The 23,864-nt window shown below is 38.2% G+C and overlaps 1 protein-coding gene across 3 annotated transcripts in view; it reads right to left on the reverse strand.

Annotated features, from left to right (window-relative positions):
• The window catches only part of COG3 (component of oligomeric golgi complex 3), a 115,779-nt gene that overhangs the window by 54,364 nt on the left and 37,551 nt on the right, over positions 1-23,864 (reverse strand). For all 3 annotated transcript variants that reach the window (XR_009763878.1, XR_009763877.1, XM_061634728.1), the window contains exons 5-13: positions 22,322-22,396; positions 16,832-16,924; positions 15,989-16,114; positions 15,231-15,311; positions 5,547-5,590; positions 4,934-5,060; positions 4,419-4,510; positions 3,315-3,454; positions 1,809-1,969 (exon numbers count right to left, since the gene is read on the reverse strand). Coding sequence is in view for 1 of the 3 variants with exons in the window: in XM_061634728.1 (XP_061490712.1) it covers positions 1,809-1,969; positions 3,315-3,454; positions 4,419-4,510; positions 4,934-5,060; positions 5,547-5,590; positions 15,231-15,311; positions 15,989-16,114; positions 16,832-16,924; positions 22,322-22,396 (939 nt within the window). In the remaining 2 variants the exon portion in view is untranslated. The remainder of the gene's footprint in view (positions 1-1,808; positions 1,970-3,314; positions 3,455-4,418; positions 4,511-4,933; positions 5,061-5,546; positions 5,591-15,230; positions 15,312-15,988; positions 16,115-16,831; positions 16,925-22,321; positions 22,397-23,864) is intronic.

The following is a 23,864-nucleotide window of genomic DNA, read 5'->3' on the forward strand; positions in this document are numbered from 1 at the left end:
TGTAGCTTGCAAGAATTTGGTAACATGTGCCTCTGAGCATATGGTAAGTGGTGGCAACACCTGCAATCAGTCCAAAGAACAGAAACAAGACATGTGCTGTGCTCATCTTGTTTTAGCAGGGAGGAAGCAACATTATTTAGACAATTGATATAGTTCAGAGAATCACTTTAAGTATGTTTTATTTACTTTGCCATTTTAGTGGTTTTCTATAGGAAATCAGAGGAAGAAAAACTATCCATTTACTCCACTGCAAAATTTTATACACCTCTATCATGTCACTTCTTACACGCCTTTTTTCTAAACTAAAAATCCCCAAATGTTGCAACCTTTCCTCACAGGGGAGTTGCTCCATCCCTGTGATCATCTTGGGTTGCCCTTTTTCTTCTTTTCCAGCTCTACAATATCCTTTTTGAGGTGAGGCAACCAGCACTGTACAGGCATACCCCGCTTAACGTCGCTTCACTTAAAGTCGCCTCGCTATAACGTACATGCTCCATATGCCTGTATTTCTCCAGAAACACAGCTAGCAAACCACTTACAGGGTTATGGTCAGGGTTAGGGAGAGGCACGGCAGCGCAGCAACAGAGGCTTTAGCACATGGGGGTGGAAATAGATGCAATCGCGTCACCGCAAATCAGCTGGGAGGCGCGATCGCGATTAGCTGAGAGGCGCGGCAGCAGAGGCTTTAGCGCGGGGCTTTCAGGCTCCGCATGAAGGAGAGGAAAAAAAGTTTTAAAAGGTAGTGCTTCACTTTAAGGACATTTTCGGTTTGCGTACTCGCTCTGGTCCCATTGAGTACGTTAATGCGAGGTATTCCTGTACCCAGTATTCCAAGTCCGGTTGCATCAGAGATTTGTATAGTGGCATTGTTATTGGCAGTTTCATTTTCAATCCGTGGCATGGAATCCACCCTTTTTACAACTGCCATCCTCCTTTTTTGCTTTAATCACCTTAAATAATTTGGCATCATCAGCAAATGTGCTCAACCCTAACTCTGGATCATTTATGAACAAGTTAAAAAGCATAGGTCCCCATACTGGTCCTTGAGGAACTCCACTTCCTACATCTATTCCACTGGGTGAGTTGCCCTTTTATCCCTACTGCCTGCTTTCTGCTTCTTCACCAGTGACTGATCCAGAAGAGAGCCTCTCCTCTTATTCCACGACTGCAAAGCTTACGCAGGAGGTACCTTTGGTGAGGGACTTTATCAAAAGGTTTCTGAAAGTCTAAGTACATTGTGTAATTGGATTCCCTCCACCTATGATTTGGGCCACAATTCCATATTTAGAAATGTGCAGTTATTTTTCACTATATACAATGGGTGATAAATGACTAAGGCATGCTCTGAATAGAAAAGTAACAAACAAAAATCACAAGAACCCCAAAAATCTAAAGAAAAGATTAACACAGTTTTGAAAAGTCAAATAACAGGCTATATGGAGGTTTATAGCTGCCACGTGTGAGAAATTCTCCATTTGTTCTGATGAAGCATGAAAGAGGATGCAATCCAGGAGATCTACTCATCACAATTTGAAGTGTCTGGAAAAATTGTTACACAACATGGGCTACTGCTTATACTTACGAAATATGTTTAGTTCACATGTAGTTTTGTCTTACTATTTCATAAATCATTTTTATATGTGATTTTCACTTTTTTTTGCAGTTCCTATTATTTTGTTTGTTGCTTCTCCATATTTTGGGGCCCTTCTAAAATATGGAAATCCACTGAGTTCAATGGGTCTGTGGATGGCTTAGTTACCCAAGGGGTGTGCCCATTCAGAATCAGACAAATGCAGACAAACCCTTACCTCCATCATTTCCAACTTAGCAGGATAGGCAAGATCACCTGGGGCAGGTTTGTAGCCTATAATGTCAGTCTGAATGTAGATGTGTGTTCTGTAGACCAGACGCTCTTGGACATCCTCCAACATCTGTTTAACTCCAGCAGCAAAAGCAGCCAGTTGTTCTGCTGTTAGAAAAAATGTATCAACTTAAAATCATTAATCTCCCCTCATCAAACTTTAGTTTATGCCCAAAGCCTTAACAAAAGGAGTTACGAAAAGATGCACAGATATCATAAAATTAACAGTCATTTCTATCCAGATTTTTTTTAAAAAATCACTGTGAATTTTCAGATGAATTTTCACTTTGATATAAAGACTATTTGATTTTAGCTGTTGCAACTCCAACCCACCTACACATCCATTGAAATAACACACTTTAGATCCTAATCAAGAAACATTTTTTTAAAAAAAATGGTATCTTGTTCAGACACAATTGATTAGGCTGTGTTACTCTGATTTCCAAACACATTCACTGCACAACTTGTTCAGTAGTTATGATCAATAGTGTACAAAAACCAAACCAAGCTCAAAGAATCTTTCTAACATTACTAAGCAATCCAAAGCATAAAAGATTTATAAGTTTTCACTGATAGCCAGAAATGTATAGATTCTTCAGATATAATCCTCCATTTAAAAAGTTTTATTTTTTTATTTTTGCAGAATGGGGAAGGTATTTTCCCTAAGCCCTTTAGCTGAAAACAAAGAATGAAAATAAACACCTAGTCACAACACCATTACAATCAAATGGCTCTGGAAAAAGGATATATGGGTAATAAAATGTGTTCACTGGAGCAATGTCTATTATCTACCTGACATCAGAAGGCAGTTTTCCTAGAAATATTATGCACCTTGTAAACTTTGGCACATTTGAACTACTGCAGATGGTAACATTGGGCAAAACCAAACAAACCTAAAGCCAATGTACATTACAGGTGACTGAGAAATACAACCCATCAGCTTAGGCTGTTGGAAGTCTTTGCCCTCCCCCACTTCACAGCTTTATCTCTATACTCAATTCTGCAACATCGGAATTTCCTTTGGAGTAAGCAAAAAAGTGAGCTTATCTTCCTTGCTTCTATCCCTATCTAGGCAAAAGTAATTCTGTGCCTTACATTTCCTCGTCTTCCATGGTTAGTTCTCATTTCAATCATGCATGAAAGTCCTAGTTTTCAGGAGTCCACTGTAACTGATTTTGGGCATTGGGCTGGTTATTTCAAACTGTTGTATAACACATCAGTTAGCAAGAAATAACGCTTGGCAGAACTAGTCACAACATGGCTTAACAAGAACTTGGCATTTGTATGATCAGATTATAATATTGGAAGTTTCCGTTTAAGAGGCATATGTATAAGACGAAAAAGCATAGATGGCAAATTCTATGTACTCTGAACACACACCATTCGTCTCTTAAAAAGATATGTTCTAATTTTGATCAAGTGTTTGATTTTAAAATCTTATTTTTACAGTTACCATTGTTTTGGACATGATCTTCAAGCATTTCATTTTTGAGAATCCCACAGAGCTCAGACAAAGTTTCTAAGTGAATTACATGAATGATCAATGGCCTCAAGACATCATATAATGACAGGCATAACTTCTCCAGAAGTTCACTGAAAGACAGAAAAACAAATCCAGCATGGGACCATAAGGATTGTCATAGTGACTCATGTCTCCATTATGGCAGTAGCAGCTGATACGCTAAACCAACATAACTTGTTATCTGGACTATGCAGTGAATACCACTAGTATGAGGGGAATTCAGTCTTCTACTTCTTACCAAAAGCTGTCAAACACAAAATTTCAACATTCTGCAATAAAAGTAACTAATACTATCAACTGATTAAAAAGCCATGTGACAAGCTAAAATATTTTCATTTATTAATTACATTTATATGGCTTATGTATTGCTAAAAACTCAAGCACCAGCCTATTAATCAATTAAAATTTATATGATTGACTAGCTGATCAAATCTGCATCTAATGTTGTTTTTAGATGATGCAAGTACATGTCATGCAAGGCACAAACCTTGGAAAAGGCATTCCATACTGTGAGACAGAAGTCTTTTGGACAATGATCCTAATATTTCAAAAAGCAATGGAGCAACAAAATTAATCTTTTACAATAAAAGCCACTCAGCCAACTGAGCTCTACTAGTGGCAAAAAAAAAAAAAAAAGTACGTTGGCTAGCCATTCAACAACAATGGCTAATCAAGTCTCTACACTTTGGATTGGTACAGACTTAGTCATGATTCAAGTTTTGTCTCATTGATTTCAGTGGGTCTACTTTACTCTAAGCATGACTAAGTCTGGATTTAACACTTCATGAGTTTCCAATTTCAGATAACATTTGAAGTATATGCAACAGAATGTGCTTATACACCCTCTGCAAGCCTTCATACTAAATGTGCATTTAAAGAAGCCCACATGCCAGGGGACTTGCAAATGCATGCCTATCCTCAAGGTTAATGCTTGCATATTGAAGCAAATGCCTGAACAGACTTCAATACATCTTTAAGTGAACAGTGTCATCAAGGTTTAGTGCAACAAAATGAGACATCATATGCGCTACCCACTCCAGTTTTGGTGTTGATTTTGTGAAGAACTCATCATACAGCTGATGTTCATCCTGGCACACGTGGACCATAAAGGCACAGCCACTTCGTACCTGAAATCATAGTTAGCAAATGGCAGTCCACATATATTTAGAAAGAAAGACAGAACTGATTTAAGTATTTAAGCTCAGCCAATGATATTTATATCTGGGTTGTTCCAAAACATACTAAAAAGGATTCTCAACTGTGATAATCCAATCTATTGCAGGTAAAATAAAAGCTCCTTGGGCAATTTTGATTTCATTATTTTGGGGGATTTGGGAGTGGGGGGGATTTTTTTTTATCAGGATGGCTTTGAGAAGCAGAGACTGCTGCAAGGTACACCGATTCCAGTAAGGAAAAAAAGCCAGCAGATTGCACTGAAACTAAAAAAAATTACACCGTTAAATATTTATCAAAATTATTGTTTTTCTAATGAATTCAAAAGGAATCCAAGTTTCAAAAAGGAAACATAAGATCACAGCAAAGATTCTTACCAGAGCACAATGATCTCTGTTGTTCCGGTTAGTTAATTCTTTTACAGTACTAGTAATACTAGGCCCTAGTAAGAGCTCCCTCTGGTCAAGGTAACATTGATGGATTTCATTTAGCAGCTGCCGGTACCTACACAATGAAAAGAATAAATAAGAATCTACATGCATAGGAGAATTAAATTTTAGAGCCAACTATTTATTGCAGCTCTAAGTACTAAAATTCAGGGCTAGTTATCACTGAGGTGGCAACCTTGGGTCTGGACTGTATCCCTTCAGACTGTGATTCTTCCCCCTTTACAGTTGCATAGAAAATGGAATTTTGATAGATGCAGCTTGCACGGAGAGGTAAGAAAAGCTAGACATGCTGAAATTCCATCTTCAACTATTAAAGGTATAGGAGGGCCATCTACCTTTTCCTCTGGCCACCTTCTCTATGCCTGTCTCAAAAAAGAAAAACGTACTCTAAACAAAAAAGGAAATTATGATTCCACTGCTGCAACACTCCTTAAACTGGGGCCTGACACACCAGATGAATACTAAATGGGCTAACATTAGGCTCAGTATTTTCCGGTACAAAATACAATCCTTGCCATTGACTTACTTTCTGCATACTTACTCAGGCATTTTCTCAGACCGCTGCTCTATTTGCTCAATAATTGTCTAAGGAAACAAGAAAAGAAAAAAAGTTAAAAACATTCTGCTGCTTCCCCATACAGGAATATTAGAAGCATCCATGTAATCAGTGTGTTGGGTGTCTTGTTTTTTCTTAAGAAATTGCAGCACATAGTGAAAATAAAAATAATTCATACGTTTAGGCTTCTTCCAAGCCATAGACACACATGAATATCCTGATATCCATTGCATCACTGAATCAGCACTTTGCAGAATACAGGCAAGGTATTAAGTTTTACCCAAACCTTTCTTCCACCTCTCCCTCCCAAAATGTATTATCTTCACCCCCCAAAAAAACTTCTTAGAGATAATACTGGTCTTTGCACCTCAAAAGGGATATTGTAGAGTTGGAAACGATGCAGAACAAGGCAATCAAAATGGTCATATGACTAGAAGTGCTTGGAATGTACTAAGTCAGAATAACTAATTCACCGAATTAATTCAAACATTTCTGAATTATTCCTGACTTCCCGGAAGGAGTGCTGGCTGGTGGTTGTCTCTGAGTGAGCTCTATCTCAGAGGAAGCTTATTTCAGTTAAAAGCCAGTCAAGAGGAATTTTTGACTGGCGTAAATGTTCTCCAAGATAAAAGGGGAACCGAAGAGATTATCCACGGAACTTCGTTGAGCTGTAGATTGCTAGATTTGATCAGGAATCCCCCTGAGATAAGAAGGCATATCTAGCAGTGGAAGACGGAGTCTGGATTTCCAACAAGCTGTGCTGAAAGTAAGCGAGACGTTTTTTCTTTCTCTTTTAAAAACGTTTTTAACGAGCTAACCTTCTGTCTAAATCTTATCAATTGACTTAAATTACTATTGTAAAAGAGACTTGTTTACGAATCAGCAACTCAGAAACTTGGGTGAGTCACACTTTTTTCGTTTTATATAAAGTTAAGGAAGAAGGGAGCAATTCAAAGAACCTGTTTTATTTTTTTTATGACAAAAAGCTGGCTTAAATCTGGAATTACAAAGATTAAAACGGATAAGAGGCAACTTATTAGATAAGATGATTTGATTATTTGAAGGAAATATATCTGAGACTATTTTTTTATTCCTTTTTATTTTGGATTATTATTATTTTTTTAACGAATCTGCTGTTCGTGTATGTTACTAACTGCTGGATGCTGAGAACTGGATTTGTTTTACATTCCTGAATGTGCTGGAGATAAGAACCGTGTTGGTTAAGATCATATTAACAGGCCTGGAATATTAACTCTTTTGTTGCTGGGAGAAAAAAAGAAACAGTTTGCCTCTAAGTTTGGGAACATTGGCTAATAATAGAAAAGGTTTTTTTTTTTCAAGAATGACAACCAGGAAAGCAGCCAAAGTTTTACAGCGAAGAGGTCCAACTGATACACAGGAAGGGATAGACATGTTCCAGAAAATTATGGAGGGGTTTAATGATTTTAAACAAGAGATGAAACAAGAGATGAAACAGGACAGACAACAATTTAAAGATGAATTTCGCAATATGAAAAAGGATTTTAAAGATTTTCAAGATCATATCAAAACAGAAGTGGGTGAGATTAAAAATAACATTGGGCAATTAACACAGGATGTAAAAAATGTTAAAGATAAGGTGCAAACCTTAGAGAATAGAAAAGATATTACAAATGTGGAATTGGAAAAAAAATTGGACTATATTGCTGTTATGGAACTTGGAGATAAAGAACATTGCTTGAGATTCCGTGCAATTCCTGAGGAAACAGGTGAAGATATCAGAGAGAAAATTGTTAATGCCTTGGTAAAATCCTTGGACTGGAACGAAGATCGGATGGAATTTGAAATAGATAAAGTTTATAGAATTAATTCCAGATATGCAACAATGAAAAAAATCCCAAGAGATGTGCTTGTTTATTTTCTAAAAAAGAGGACCAGAGATATGGTTTTGCAACATCATTTTAACAATGTCTTCAAAATTGACGGTAAAGAAATACAGGTGATGAAGGAAATTCCTATTAGACTTCTACGTAAGAAAAAAGAATACACTTTCTTCACAGAAAAACTTAAACAATGTAAAATTCAATTTAGATGGGATGTTCCAGAGGGAGTGATTTTTACATTTAGACAACAGAAGTATCGATTAAATACTGTTCAAAAAGCAAGGGATTTCTTGAGAAAAGCTTCAAAAGACATGGAAGAAGATAAACCCAAAGACATGGACATAATTCCTGGGAAACAAAGTCAACAGAAACAGGTAGAGGAAGAAAAGGATTATGATGAATCAAAGGGAGCAACAGGTACAGACTTTTCTAAAATACATGCTTAAAAATGGATTACAAATATCTAACTTGGAATATAAATGGAGCTAATTCGTCGCAGAAGAGAAAGTATTTCATTATTTGAAAAAATTAAAATTGGATATAATTTGTTTACAAGAAACTCACATTAAGAAAGACTCTAAATATTTAATCTGTAAAAATTTGGGTGAAGAATTTATTTCGGCAGGATCCAAAAAAAAAAGTGGTGTGGTTCTTTATATTAACTCACAATTGTCTCCTAAATTGATATTATTGGATGATAGTGGCAGATTTGTGGGAGCTGAAATCACCATACAGGGTACAAAAATTTTGATAGTGGGCATTTATGCTCCCAATGAAGATAAAACAAGGTTTTATACTGGACTTATGGAAAAATTATCAGAGTTTGCATATGAACATTGGTGTGTCATGGGTGATTGGAATGGGGTAATTTCACCAAAAATGGATAGACTTTCTGAGAAAAATATTAAAGAGACACAGGGCAAATTGCCGAAGATCTGCTTCGAATTGATGGAAAATTTAGAATTGGTGGATGCTTGGAGATATATAAATGACAATGCAAAGGAATTTACTTACTTTTCAGAAAGACATAAAACATTTTCAAGGATTGATATGATTTGGATGTCTAAAAATTTAGTGAAAGACATTTCCAAGATGGATGTATTACCAAAAACTTTTTCGGATCACAATCCAGTGATATTGACTTTTAAAAAAAAAAATCTTGGATTTAGATGGAGACTAAATGAATCTTTATTACAGAATGATAAAATAGTGCAGGAATGTAAGAAGAAATTAAAAGAGTTTTTTGAACACAATTTACATAAAGGAACAGATGAAAATATTGTTTGGGATACAAGTAAAGCATTTATGAGGGGATATTTTATTAAATGTAATTCTGAATAAAAAAGAAGAAACAACAGAAAATGCAATTAATCTTGGAAGAAATAAAACAAAAAGAGGAAGAATTGAAAAAGAATCCAACTAAAGCTTCTACTGTAAATCAAATTAAAATGTTACAGAAACAAGTGTCAATGTTGACAGTTAGAGAAATTGAAAGGAAATTAAACTTTGCTAAACAAAGGACTTTTGAATTTGCAAATAAACCGGGGAAATTACTAGCATATAAATTAAGAAAAGAACGACAAAAAATCTTATTTTAAAGATACAAGAAGGAGATGAGATGTTGACAGACAATGTAAAAATCCAAAGGGTTTTCCATCAATATTATTCAACTTTGTACAAGTGTCAGGAAATTCCCTCTGAAAAAATAGTATATATCTAAACAGAATTCGCCTAAAATTACAGATTTTCAGAGACAAGCTATTAATGGTCCTATTACATCAAGAGAAATATCTGAGGCTATAAGTAAAATTAAATTAGGAAAGGCGCCAGGACCGGATGGACTATCAGCAATGTATTACAAATGCTTGGAGGAGGAACTTTTATTACCTTTACAGTATACAATGAATTCTATTTTACAAGAGGGGAAGATACCGGATAGTTGGAAAAATGCCAATATAACATTAATACCTAAAGAGGAGCAGGATCTAACCAAAACAAAAAATTATCGGCCAATATCTTTATTGAATAATGACTACAAAATTTTTACAATGATTTTGGCTGAAAGAATGAAAATAATATTGCAACAATTTATTCAGGAAGATCAAGCGGGGTTTTTACCTAAAAGACAATTACGTGATAACGTCAGGAATGTTTTGAATGTGTTGGAATATCTAGAACAACGAAATGACATACAAGCAGCTTTGATTTTCTTGGATGCTGAGAAAGCATTTGATAATTTGAATTGGAAATTTATGTTTAAGGTTTTAGAGCAAATGGACTTTGGAGATAATTTTATAAAATGGATCAGATCGATTTATACATCACAGAAGGCACAGATAATTGTCAATGGGGAATTAACGGACTCATGTGAAATACAAAAGGGTACAAGACAGGGATGTCCATTGTCCCCTCTTTTACTTATTCTAGTTCTAGAAGTGCTGCTTAGAGACATAAGGCAAGACAAAAGGATTTCGAGAATAAAGATAAAAAAGAGGAATATAAATTGAGAGCATTTGCTGACGACTTGATAATTGTATTAGAAAATCCCTTGGAAGGAATCAAAGTATTGATGGATAAACTAGAAGAATTTGGACCATTAGCAGGATTTAAGAGAGGAAGTTCTAAGCTTAATGGACAATATAAAAACTGACAAATCACCGGGCCCGGATGGCATCCACCCGAGAGTTCTCAAAGAACTCAAAGGTGAAATTGCTGATCTGCTAACTAAAATATGTAACTTGTCCCTTGGGTCCTCCTCCATGCCTGAGGACTGGAAAGTAGCAAATGTAACACCAATCTTCAAAAAGGGATCCAGAGGGGATCCTGGAAATTACAGGCCAGTTAGCTTAACTTCTGTCCCTGGAAAACTGGTAGAAAGTATGATTAAAGCTAGATTAACTAAGCACATAGAAGAACAAGCCTTGCTGAAGCAGAGCCAGCATGGCTTCTGCAAGGGAAAGTCCTGTCTCAGTAACCTATTAGAATTCTTTGAGACTGTCAACAAGCATATAGATAGAGGTGATCCAGTGGACATAGTGTACTTAGACTTTCAAAAAGCGTTTGACAAGGTACCTCACCAAAGGCTTCTGAGGAAGCTTAGCAGTCATGGAATAAGAGGAGAGGTCCTCTTGTGGATAAGGAATTGGTTAAGAAGCAGAAAGCAGAGAGTAGGAAGAAACGGACAGTTCTCCCAATGGAGGGCTGTAGAAAGTGGAGTCCCTCAAGGATCGGTATTGGGACCTGTACTTTTCAACTTGTTCATTAATGACCTAGAATTAGGAGTGAGCAGTGAAGTGGCCAAGTTTGCTGATGACACTAAATTGTTCAGGGTTGTTAAAACAAAAAGGGATTGCGAAGAGCTCCAAAAAGACCTCTCCAAACTGAGTGAATGGGCAGAAAAATGGCAAATGCAATTCAATATAAACAAGTGTAAAATTATGCATACTGGAGCAAAAAATCTTAATTTCACATATACGCTCATGGGGTCTGAACTGGCGGTGACCGACCAGGAGAGAGACCTCAGGGTTGTAGTAGACAGCACGATGAAAATGTCGACCCAGTGTGCGGCAGCTGTGAAAAAGGCAAATTCCATGCTAGCGATAATTAGGAAAGGTATTGAAAATAAAACAGCCGATATCATAATGCCGTTGTATAAATCTATGGTGCGGACGCATTTGGAATACTGTGTACAGTTCTGGTCGCCTCATCTCAAAAAGGATATTATAGAGTTGGAAAAGGTTCAGAAGAGGGCAACCAGAATGATCAAGGGGATGGAGCGACTCCCTTACGAGGAAAGGTTGCAGCATTTGGGGCTTTTTAGTTTAGAGAAAAGGCAGGTCAGAGGAGACATGATAGAAGTGTATAAAATTATGCATGGCATTGAGAAAGTGGATAGAGAAAAGTTCTTCTCCCTCTCTCATAATACTAGAACTCGTGGACATTCAAAGAAGCTGAATGTTGGAAGATTCAGGACAGACAAAAGGAAGTACTTCTTTACTCAGCGCATAGTTAAACTATGGAATTTGCTCCCACAGGATGCAGTGATGGCCACCAGCTTGGACGGCTTTAAAAGAAGATTAGACAAATTCATGGAGGACAGGGCTATCAATGGCTACTAGCCGTGATGGCTGTGCTCTGCCACCCTAGTCAGAGGCAGCATGCTTCTGAAAACCAGTTGCCGGAAGCCTCAGGAGGGGAGAGTGTTCTTGCACTCGGGTCCTGCCTGCGGGCTTCCCGCAGGCACCTGGTTGGCCGCTGTGAGAACAGGATGCTGGACTGGATGGGCCACTGGCCTGATCCAGCGGGCTCTTCTTATGTTCTTGTGTTCTTAAGATCAATAACCAAAAAACGAAGATGTTGGTGAAAAATTTATCTTTAAGAGATCAAAAAGAGTTAATGGAGAAGATAGATTTTAAAATAGAAGAAAAGGTGAAATATTTAGGTATCATTATGACAAATAAAAATTCAAAGTTGTTTCATAATAATTATGAAAAATTATGGACAGAGATTAAGAAAGATTTGTTAAAATGGGATAAATTACAGTTGTCATTAATGGGTAGAATATCTGTAATAAAAATGAATGTATTGCCGAGAATGATGTTTCTATTTCAAACAATACCTGTCATATCCTCTGATTTACCTTTTAAACAATGGCAAAAAGATATTTCTAAATTTGTTTGGCAGGGGAAAAAACCAAGAGTTAAATTTAAATTATTACAAGACGCCAAAGAAAGAGGAGGACTGGGATTACCAAATTTGAGACTTTATTTTGCTGCTTGTTGCTTAGTCTGGATAAAGGAATGGATTGTATTGAGGAATAAAAGATTATTGGATTTGGAGGGTCACAACCTGAAGTGGGGATGGCATGGATATCTATGGTATGATAAAGTAAAAGTTAATGTGGATTTTAATAATCATTTTATAAGACGTCCTTTGTTGAAAATATGGAATAAATATAAAACAAGGTTTTTTTCGAAAATACCACTATGTGTTTCAAGTCAAGAAGCATTTTATAGAAGAGAAATCGCTGGAAAAGAGAAATGGTTAACTTACCAAGAACTATTAGAAAATGTGCATGGAGAATATATAATGAAAGAGAGAGAACAACTAATAAAGGAAGGATATAGTTCACAATGGTTTGCCTATTTACAATTGTTAGAAAGATACAAAATGGACAAGAAAATGTATGGGTTTGAAATAAATAAATCTGATTTTGAAATAGGTTTGTGTACAAATGATGAATGTATAATTGCAAAAATGTATAATTTTTTATTGAAAATGGACATGGAAGAAGAACAAGTAAAAGAGTGTATGGTTAAGTGGGCAAAAAATTTTGGTTATAATTTACAAATGGATCAATGGGAAAATATGTGGAAAAAAGGTTTGAAATTTACATTATGTTATAATCTTAAAGAAAAATTTTATAAAATGATGTATCGTTGGTATATGACTCCAGAAAAGTTGTCAAAAATGTATAGTAATGTTTCTAATGTATGTTGGAAATGTAAACAACAAGAAGGATCTTTTTATCATATGTGGTGGTCGTGTAAACAGGCAAAATTATTTTGGGCACAGATAGGTAGGATGATGCAAAAAATCTTAAAGATAAATATTCAGTCAAAGCCAGAATTTTTTTTATTGGGTTTTATGGATAAACAAAAGGAAAAGAAATATGGAAGAATAATATTATATATGATCACGGCAGCAAGATTACTATATGCACAAAAGTGGAAAATGGAATCGATACCAACAATGGAAGAATGGCTATTGAAATTAATGGACTTAGTTGAGATGGACAAATTGACATGCCTTCTCAGAGAAAAAACGACAGATACATTTCTTAAGGAATGGAAGCCTCTTTTGGACTTTTTGTTGAAAGAAAAAAATGAAATGATGATAATGGGATTTGACGATTAATTAAGATAGACTATGGAAAAAAGTGAATTTCGTATGTTTTAGGGGACAGGTTTGATATATATTATATACTTATAGCTGATCTGTAACAAATCGGAAGTCAAGTTCTTCTTTTTATTTTTGTTGTATTGTTTTTGTTGTATTTGTTTTATAAAAATTTGAATAATAAAAATTATTACAAAAAAAAACAAAAATTTCTGAATTATTCCTGAAAGTAGTTCCTAGAATTTCTGGGTGAACCAATCATGAATGAAATTCCTTTTGCAGTGGAACTTTGGGTGATTTTTATTCAATTCAATTTACATTTTAATTCAATAATTTATACAAATAGGGCAGGGGTTCTTAAACTGGGCTTCAAGTGGTCTGTGAACCGATGTTTGAATGGTGCCATTGCATTTACCATTTTTTCCTATCGGACAAGTGATGCTGCTGTTTAAGCGTAAATATAATAATTGTTGGGAAAAATAAATAAAACAATTGTTCATATTACACTGTGTGTGTTTTGATGTATTCTTAGTCTTCTTAAGTATATTTTATACTTTAGCACAGCAACTTGTAAAATTCTGAAAGCTGAAAGAAAAATGCCAAGAACCACATGAATGAACTGCCAACTGGTGCCTTTTTGGAGGGAACTGGAACTAATTCTTTTTTGGAACTGGAACTGGAACTACTTCCTTTTTAAAATGAATTTCCAAGCACTAGATGGAAGGATCAAGTTTCTTATGTAAGAAAGTTTGTAATGCCTGGTCTTCATAGTTTAGGGAAAAAGCAAGTAAAAGGAGACATGACAGAAATGTATACAATGTATGCATGGTGCAGACAAAGTGGATAAAGAGATGGTGATAGATGCCTTTATAAATGTGAGAACCTAGCAGGATTCCATTTAAGGTGGCTAAGACTGAACTCAAAGCTCAGATCTTGGCTAGATTTGGATAGGAGTGGCAATGGTAGAAAGACGTACAGAAGCTCCCTTGGGCAAGACTGTGTTGAAGGCATCAATGCCCTCTGATTTCTGATCATGGAGAAAAAGTCGCTGGCCTTTGCATTGAAAAGTGTTGCAAAGAGGAGCCATGCCGGAGTCCTGAATTATCAGAGGATCTAAACCAGCATGTGGAGAGCCCATTTGCTCGGGGTTGAGAATGTCTGTTCAGCCAGTCAACTTGGAGATTGTCTTTCCTCCTTATAAGCAGCGTCTTGATGGACAGGATATGCTTTCCTGCCCACTAAGAACAATATGGTCTTCTTGTAAGATGCCAGCAACCTGGTGCCATCTTCCTCGTCGATAAATAATAGGGCTGAGATATTGAATTATACGTCTCCTTGAATAATTCCTTGAAATAAATATCAGTCAAATGGCTCTTGGCTCAAGAACACTGATACTGAGTTTATTCTCCAGAGGGGACCAGAGACTGAACCACTGCATCACCACACCAGGCGCTCAACCCCAAGAGACCAATATCTGAGGTGACAAATCACTCTGATTCCAAAAGAGGAACTACCTTTCCCTCACAGAGAAACTCAATCCCTAGCCAAGCTAAGAGAGCTATAAGAAAGAGTGAAAGCAAAGATGCAATGGGACAACCATTATAGGAAAATAGGCTAGAAACTGAGGCTCAGAGCTTGGAAAAGTTACTTTTTTAAACTACAACTCCCATCAGCCCCAGCCAGCATGGCCACTGGATTGGGCTGATGGGAATTGTAGTAACTTTTCCAAGCTCTGCTGAGGCTGGAGTGTTAATTAGCTGCCACAGTTAACTTAGAGCAGTGATGGGGAACCTGTGCCTGCAGGCCGAAGCCACAATCTCCTGTCCTACACTTGACATCATATACGTGGTGGCATAGCTCCCTGCTGAAAGCACCTCTCCTACCTACCATAGCTGGACAACTTACTTACTCTGATTTTAGGTGCAGCAGCTCTGAACTTTACATAAAATAAAGTGAAGGCATTGTCTGAATTTGGTGCAACAGAAGGGTCCTGAAATAAAAAATAGAGATAAACATCTTTCTCTAAACGTTGTTCATGACAGGAACTGAATATATAAAAGATAAACTATTACACAGTGACTGCAGAAACTTGCATACAACTAGATTAGGAAATAAAATATAGAGGAAAGTCAAGAAATTGAACGGGCATCCAAGGAAAATACAGGTGGGTATGCAGTCCTCTCCAGATAAATAGCCTTCTTGAACAGCCTCTCTCAACCTGGTGCACTCCAGATATTTTGAACTATAATTTTATTTTGGCCAAAAACAAATTACATAAATCCCCCTTTTTACATATCTTGTATAGTCCTACCCCTCCTCCCACTGCCAATAGGTCAGCTGACTTCCTGTTGTGTCATCCAAAACTCTTTCAGGGCACATAATTGCATCTTAATGGGATTGCCAAGGAACAAATAGATTGTCCAGGTTAGTCACAAAAGCCCATACATCAGGAAAGTGCACACTGATACTGTTAAAATTTCCAAACACCCTGTATCCTTGTTCAGAGTACTTTTGAGAACCAAACTAACTGCCCAATAATGTAACAGTGCAGTGGGGAGCCACAATTAGAAAATACACATTATTTGGGAGATATTCACAAGAAGCTTTGGTTAAGAACAAGTGTAACAGTTTAGATATACTTACTCATTACTGATTCCTCCAACTTACCCTTTTAATTAACTGGTTTGTGAGGTTCTGTAATGTGTTCACAGTGTATAGTTTCATGAGGTGCATAGCTTTAGAAAGGCATTGTTTGAATTTTGCAAAATATACAGGATAATCCCTAAAGTTTGGCTGAAAAAGAAGAAAAAAGTGTTTTAAACTAAAGATATGAAAAAGTTAAGGAATTGGAATGGACAAACTGCATCTTCATCTTTGAACTGAACAAGTAGAATCTACACAGCAAAGCTCACCAAGGTTCTTTCTGCTCTGCATTAAATGCATGCGTTTTAAGAATCTGTAGTAAAATCCCAGTAAAAAGTAAGCACTCTTGTATCAGCAGACCTTACAGTATGTCTCAAAATAGAAGAGATGGAATGAATGGGGAATGATATAAAGTATGATGCCTTGAAATATGGAATGGAATGAAGAATAAATGCAGATGGTTTTAGGAAATTTACCATCAAGGCTAGAGTTCTGTGCATTAATAAGCCGACATTCTATGCCAAGAAAAGTTGTTCAATCGTACCATTTTGTCTACTCTCTTTTTAAAGTACATAGTTATTTTTATGGCAAAACATTGCCTCATGGACACAGTAAAACTTTTCTAAGGTCCCTTAGGCCACTGAGCTGTCATGGAATATTATCCTCACATTTTCAAGCTATTTTCTATTGCCATGCAAGTAGAAACATAATAGAATTCTAGTTGGAAGACAGACAATTGAATTTAACTCTCTGCAACTAAGCAGCAATCAGCCACCCACTCTTCTAGCTTTCACCAGATGGCATCCCACAGAATGAAAATCAGAATTATGTACTGTAAACAGGGACAAAAAACTGAGCATGACTTACATGTGATGAAATATATGCAATACAATCATCAAGTTTAGCCAACATAGGGATGAAACCATCACTGTTTACAGACAAAGTAGGAGAATTCAGTTTCTTGAAGAGAGAGAGAAAAGATGTTATAGAAGTAGCAATAAAAACAATACAAGGAATCTCCATTCAATACTATTCTTTACAAGTCTTCCAGTAAGTAAAAGAACAAGCAAGGACCTAACATTCAGGACAAGTATTTTATCTGGTTGTCTCATATCTCAGGTGTTGAACATCTGGATGACCGCATGTACCCCACACCCGATATATAGGGATAGAGTCAGACTTAAAAATGCTGAGAGCAGACCCACTGAAATCAAAAGGACTTACATTAAATTAATCATGACTAAGTCCTATTGATTTCACGGGGTCTACGGTAAACATGGCTAAGGCTCACTTTGCATATGCTAAGTAAACCATGGCTTAGTGTGGACATATGAGCATAAGAAATCCCTGAGAGAAGATCATGGCAGCGTTGCCCCTACTCCAGTCTAGCTGCTGCAATTCTGTGACCTAAGACACGGTTTGGATCAATGTATTGTCCTCCAGCAAGGAGCTATAAATCCAAGGAAAAAATGGTTTATCTGGAGTAAGGCAAGTCATAAACCCGGGTTTTGACGACATACTATGCCAATCACTCATTAGCTCACAGCACCTCAGCAGTAACAGTACCACAGGAAGAGCAAAGCAGTTGCAATCTCACCAAGACACCACCCACTTCTGCATTCATGCTAAACCATGGTTTGATTTAGCATTATGTACGAACCAGGTCTACTCTAGATCCAGCCCATATTACTTTGAAAAAGTCTCCTGAATGTACTTTTTCTCATAAGCCTATGGGGCTTAAAGGGATTTTAACATTACTTTGCTCAAATATCTGTCACAGAAGGTTGTATTATAGCAATTATTTTCCAAAAACTCTCAATTTGCAACTCTCAATTTGCAATGTTTATTGTTTGAATATTTTCTTCCAGTTTTTAAGCGCTTTCATAGGAGTAAGTATTACCTCAATCATATACAAAAGTTTCAGTATTATATACTCATTTCAAAAACTGAAAACCTCTCCAACCATGAAACTGATAACATTGGTCATACTTTTAATCTCTTTTCAATTAAGAGGATATACAAGCAAGCCAGCTCTCAGAGAGAGAGTAAACAGACAGAGCTAAAAGGAGTTTGGCAGAGGAGATGTAGAGAGACAAAGAGGGCTCTGAAGCCGGGTACTCTGACTGTGTGCTCTGAAGGGCTCCATAACAGGCTGATGGGGGCATGGCCTGATAGCTGCTGGTTGATGGGGTGTGCCCCGATAACTGCTGAGTGCAACTAGGAACAGCTGCGTGTGCTGGGAGTTTTCATTCTGTTTCCTGACTCCTAACTGAGCAGAGCAGAGCGAGCTGAGTCAGCTGGTTCATAGGATATACAAGTGAGCCAGCTCTCAGAGAGCAAGCAAACAGATCGAGTGAACAGGGAGAGCTATCAGGAGTTTAGCAGAGGAGTTTTGTGGGGGAGGTCCCTATTTTTTTTTCTTGTACAGCGTACCACATACCAGTGGGACTCTCCTATTTGCCTGGAAGGAGGACAGGACAAAGCATAGGTCATTCCAAGGAAGGAAGGAAGGAAGGAAGGAAGGAAGGAAGGAAGGAAGGAAGGAAGGAAGGAAGGAAGGAAGGAAGGAAGGAAGGAAGGAAGGACGGACGGACGGACGGACGGACGGACGGACGGACGGACGGACGGACGGACGGACGGACAGACGGACAGACGGGCGCAAGCAAGCAAGCACGCAAGCACACAAGCACGCAAGCACGCAAGCAAGGGCAGTAGAGACTGTGGATGGGAAGATCATTCAAGTAGTGGGGAGTTGCAAGGTGTGTGCAATGTCTGTTTTCTTGCCTGAGAACAGCATGGTGTACACGAGCAAGAACTACAAGCTGGTGGCGCTGATGGAAGAAAAAGTGGGTGGCCTGGAACAGTGGGTGGCCACACTGAAGAGTATAAGAGAAGACGAAGAGTTCTAAAATAGAATGCTGGAACAACAATAGCAAAGAGAAGTACATGAGGTGGAAGAACAGCAGCATGTTGAAGCAGAAGAGGAGATTGTTGTGGAGAGCAACAATGAAGTGGAGGAATCTCCACGGAAAAGGGTGACAGGAGGAGAAGAACAGGAAGACACCCTTCACTGGTGGAACTACGAAATCACTTCCAGGCTCTTGAGAATGAGACTGGAGGACAGTCTGCAGAAGAAGAATTATAGAAGACCCCACATGACAGCAAGCAAGAGGCTGAAGCTCAGTCAAGCAGAGGCAAGGAAACCATGCCCCATGACAAGGACAGAAGAGGAGGAGTAGGAGTGGGAGACTCCCTACTACATGGGACTGAAACCCAAGTATGCTGAGAAGATCCATGGACTTGCCAAGTATGCTGTCTCTATGGAGGACGGATCAGAGATGTGACAGAAGAGCTGCCATCACTCATAAAGCACACTGACAAATATCCCTTTCCATTCCATGTGGGAATGAATGATACTGCCAAGTGGAGCTATGAAAAAATCACATCAGACTTTGAAGCTCTGGGAAGAAAAGAACTTTGAGGCCCAGATAGTTTTCTCATCCATCCTTCTGGTACTTAGAAGAGGAGTGGAAAAAGAAAGAAAAATGCTCCAGGTGAATGACTAGCTATGAAGGGGGTGTCAAGGACAGAAATTTGGATTCTGGGTCCATGGGCTACGCTTCCTGGAAGATGGACTGCTGGAAAGTGATGGGTTGTACCTCACAAGGACTGGCAAGAATATATTTGCCAACAGCATGAAGAACTTCATCAGGAAAGCTTTAAACTGAATCCTAAGGGGGAGGGAGACATAAGCTTGGTGGTAACGACTAACAAAGGCTTGTGCACAGTAAGAGTAACTGAGGGAACAACTCTAATGTGGCCCAGTAATAGTCTTCCTAAAAATATAGGAAGGAAGCCAGGCTGTAAATCACATGGTCTTCGATGTCTGTATGGGAAATAAACAGGGTGAACTTGAACTCTTAATACAGGAGAGTAAATATGACTTGGTAGGTATAACTGAAACTTGGTGAGATGACTACCATGACTGGAATACAGCAACTGAAGGCTACAACTTGTTCAAAAAGAACGGAAGGAACAGAAAGGGAGGCGGAGCAGCATTATATGTTACAAATATATATCTCTGCATAGAAATACAGGAGGATGAGTTTGGTAGCCCCCCAAGAGTATCTGGATAAATGGGGCAAGGAATAAAAGGAACATGGTGGTTGGAGTCTACTACTGAGCACTCAATCAAGGAGATGATGAGGATGAAACTTTTCAAAAGTAAATTGCCAATGTTTCGAGGAGGCATGATGTAGTAATAATGGGGGACTTCAATTACCCCAATATCTGTTGGGAGACAAATTCTGCCAAACACAGCCCCTCCAAGAAATTCCTGACTTGTATTGGAGATAACTTTCTCCTACAGAAAGTGGAAAAAGCAATTAGAGGATTAAGCTATCCTTGACTTGATTCTAACCAATACAGATGACTTCGTGGATGAAGTGGCAGTTATGGGAACTCTGGGGGAAAGTGAACATACTACACTTGAGTTCTTGATGTTAAAGGAAGCAAAAGCTGAGACTAGTCATACACGTCCCCTGGACTTCAGGAAAGTTGAATTTAATAAACGCAGAACAATGGTAAGTAAGGTTCTGTTGCAAGTGACCCTAATGAGAAAAGGAGTTCAAGATGGATGGGAGTTTCTGAAAAAAGAAATTCTAAAGGCACAACAGCAGACAATTCCATGAAGGAAAAAAGGGGGAAGACAGCAGAAGAAGCCAGTGTGACTTCACAGCAAACTTAGAGATGACCTGAAAACAAAAAAGTATACATACAGGAAGTGGAAGGAAGGCCAGACCAAGGAAGAGTACAGACAGGTAGCACAGAATTGCAGGGATGGTGTCAGGAAGGCAAATGCTGAGAATGAGCTGAAGTTAGCAAAAGATGCCAACAGCATCTTCAGGTACATACCACAGGTTCAATGAATACAGCAAACAGTGCTAAAAATGATATCCCTGCCTAGTTCCTCACTGAAGATTCCTCACTGAAGTCACAGGGTTGTATCCAATGCAGCACTACGTTCCAACAGTCCAGGATTACTGCATGCACAACTGAACATTCTTCCTCTCTCCTCTCCCCCTAAATCTGTTCTAGGGGTTTCCCCAACCCTCTGGAGATTTGGAGAAGGCACAGAGTGCACACAGGGGAAGTCCCATTACACAAGTGGAAATCCTTGCATTAATGGGACACTTGCTGAATACTCTGATCTCAGTCCATTAATCAGTAACATTTCTGTTGACTGATATCTTAAAAAAAATAAAAAAACAATTTATAATATTTTCCTATATTGCATTTTTCTAACCTTTCATACAAAAATTGTCTTTTAATATAGTCACTACATCAAGGAACATCAACACTGGTGATTCTTTCCAAATCTCACATTCAATGATCATTCTTCTAGCCCCATTACATATTGATCATCCGCTAATAACTCCGACTGATCATTATTTATTAAATTTATATCCCGCCCTTCCTCTCAGAAGAAGCCCAGGGCGGCACACATCATATAATGATTTATATATCATCTTCGCAGAGCTCGGAAAAGTTACTTTTTTGGACTACAACTCCCATCAGCCCCAGCCAGCACATGCTGGCTGGGGCTGATGGGAGTTGTAGTTCAAAAAAGTAACTTTTCCAAGCTCTGCATCTTCATTAGTCTGATAGCATATAACGGCATGTTTATCCTATAATCCTGATTTTATTCTCACAACCACCACTTTGTGAGATAGGTTAGTCTGAGAGATGGTGACTGGCCCAAGGACAACCCCTAAGCTTCCTATTTCTGAGTGGAGATTTGAACCTGGGTTTCCCTGGTCCTAGTCAACACTTTAACCACTATAATTAATTTTGCATGATGACTGTGGTGGAGCAATATACTTTTATTTATATTTTCATTAAATAATTTTCCGTTTGTCCCATTCTAGGCGTTATCATTATTTATGTTCTTTGATAACTTGAGAATTTTTAAAAATGTCGAACTGAATTTATTCAAATGGATGTATATGATCTTATTTTTCATAATGTCCTGCCAAAGAATCTTCACTGGAGAAGTGTTGGGTCCAAATAAGCAATATATTTCCAATATCCTGTGAAATTTCTTCCTTTGTTGTTTTTGAAGATTAAAAATAGATGCTTAAGACGACTTTAAGAGCACATTCTTATGCATGTTTACTTAGAAAGAAGTTCCACTGAGTTCCACATACACTTACTTTAGCGTTTTACTGGATTTCAGCCTAAGAATGCTAATTATTAATCAGGGCATGAAACTTTTTTAAAGTGCTTCTAGAAAGACACAAATTATTAGTGAAAAAAGAATGTTGGTCTTTTTGTATGTTTATCAAAACAATTACTTACTGTATTAATATTTTCCAGTTCATTAAAATATGACAGTTTCTGCTGGATATTTTCAGCCAGGTCCACAAGCTCCGACTGTTCAAAATTCAAAATTAAAAAAATTAAATATTTTTAACAGCAGCTAAAACAATGGTAATACATTGTACATCAGGGATGGGCAACTTGTGGGCTGATGGCCTAATATCATGTGGGTGCACAGAGCCTTGAACGAGACAAAGAGCAATGGGCAGAGGAAGGGAAAAGCCTTCTGTAAGTAAGTACAGAACTGTGGCAAGCGCTATCTGTCTTTCCCCCAGGAAGCCAGCTGAGCAGGGAAGAGGAGGTGGCAGAGGAAATGCAAGAGGGAAAAGGGGTTGACCACCCAGTTTTGATTTTAGCCCTGGCCATCGCTGGCATGGAGTCCCTGACAGATTAACTTCTGAAAGAATGAAGCCCCTCAACAGAAGAGACATTTGGTCTTACTGTGAAATCGGTCTTCTCTGTGCATGTAAAAGATGATATCAGGTGGGTAGCTAGCTCCACCTAGCAGTTGAAGGCAAAAGAGCACTGTTGAATTTTTGCAGGCACTTCCTGGTCTGGTCCTGTTCTTGCCTCTGTTCTGCATGACAAGCCAATAAACGAGGAAAAAGGATAGGAAGAACACACTAATAGAAGAAGACAACAGTACTCATACACTGTACACTAAAGGTCTATTTGTGCTTGCAATGGCAGCCCAGCCCTCCTAGGGAGCGGCTATGATATCATCTTCTGACATGCACAGAGAAGACCGATTTTACGGTAAGACCAAATGTCTCTTCTCCTGTGCGTGTAAAAGATGATATCAGGTGGGACATACCAAAGCTGAGCCATGTAGGGTGGGAATATCACTGGGCTGCGAAACCTCTAGTGATCTGAGAGGACATGCTGTAGCACTCTCCTCCCAAAAGCTGCCTCAGCTGATGCGTATGTGTCTATCCTGTAATGTTTAATGAATGTATTAGGAGTGGCCCATGTAGCTGCCCTACAGATCTCTATTAGAGGGGCTTTGCGGGAAAACACTGCTGATGTGGCTGCTGCTCTTGTGGAATCAGCCACTATGCTGGCTAGCCGGGCCAGTCTTAGCAAGGCATATGCCAAGGAAATGCATGCTTTGATCCATCTAGCTAATGTGGAAGTGGAAACCTTGTTTCCCAGAGATGCTGGGTGAAAAGACACAAATAAATTATCTGTTTTCCTAAATGACTTTGTCTTAGAAATATATACTTTAAGGGCTCTCCTCACATTGAGTGAGTGCCACGTCTTCTCTGTGGGGTGAACCGGATTAGGACAGAAGGACGGCAGTACCAGTTCCTGTTGGCAGTGGAAGGTGGACAGAACCTTGGGATGAAAGAAAGGGATTGTGTGGAGGACTACTCTATCCTTATGAACACACACACAAACTCTTATGCATGGATAGGGCATTCAGCTCAGACAGTCTGGGGGCCGCAGTAATGGCCACAAGAAACAAAACATTAAAGGACAGCAGACAAAGAGGAATTTGACTTAAAGGTTCAAACGGAGATTT

Source organism: Rhineura floridana, chromosome 7 (assembly GCF_030035675.1).
Source record: "Rhineura floridana isolate rRhiFlo1 chromosome 7, rRhiFlo1.hap2, whole genome shotgun sequence".
Classification (NCBI taxonomy): domain Eukaryota; kingdom Metazoa; phylum Chordata; class Lepidosauria; order Squamata; family Rhineuridae; genus Rhineura; species Rhineura floridana.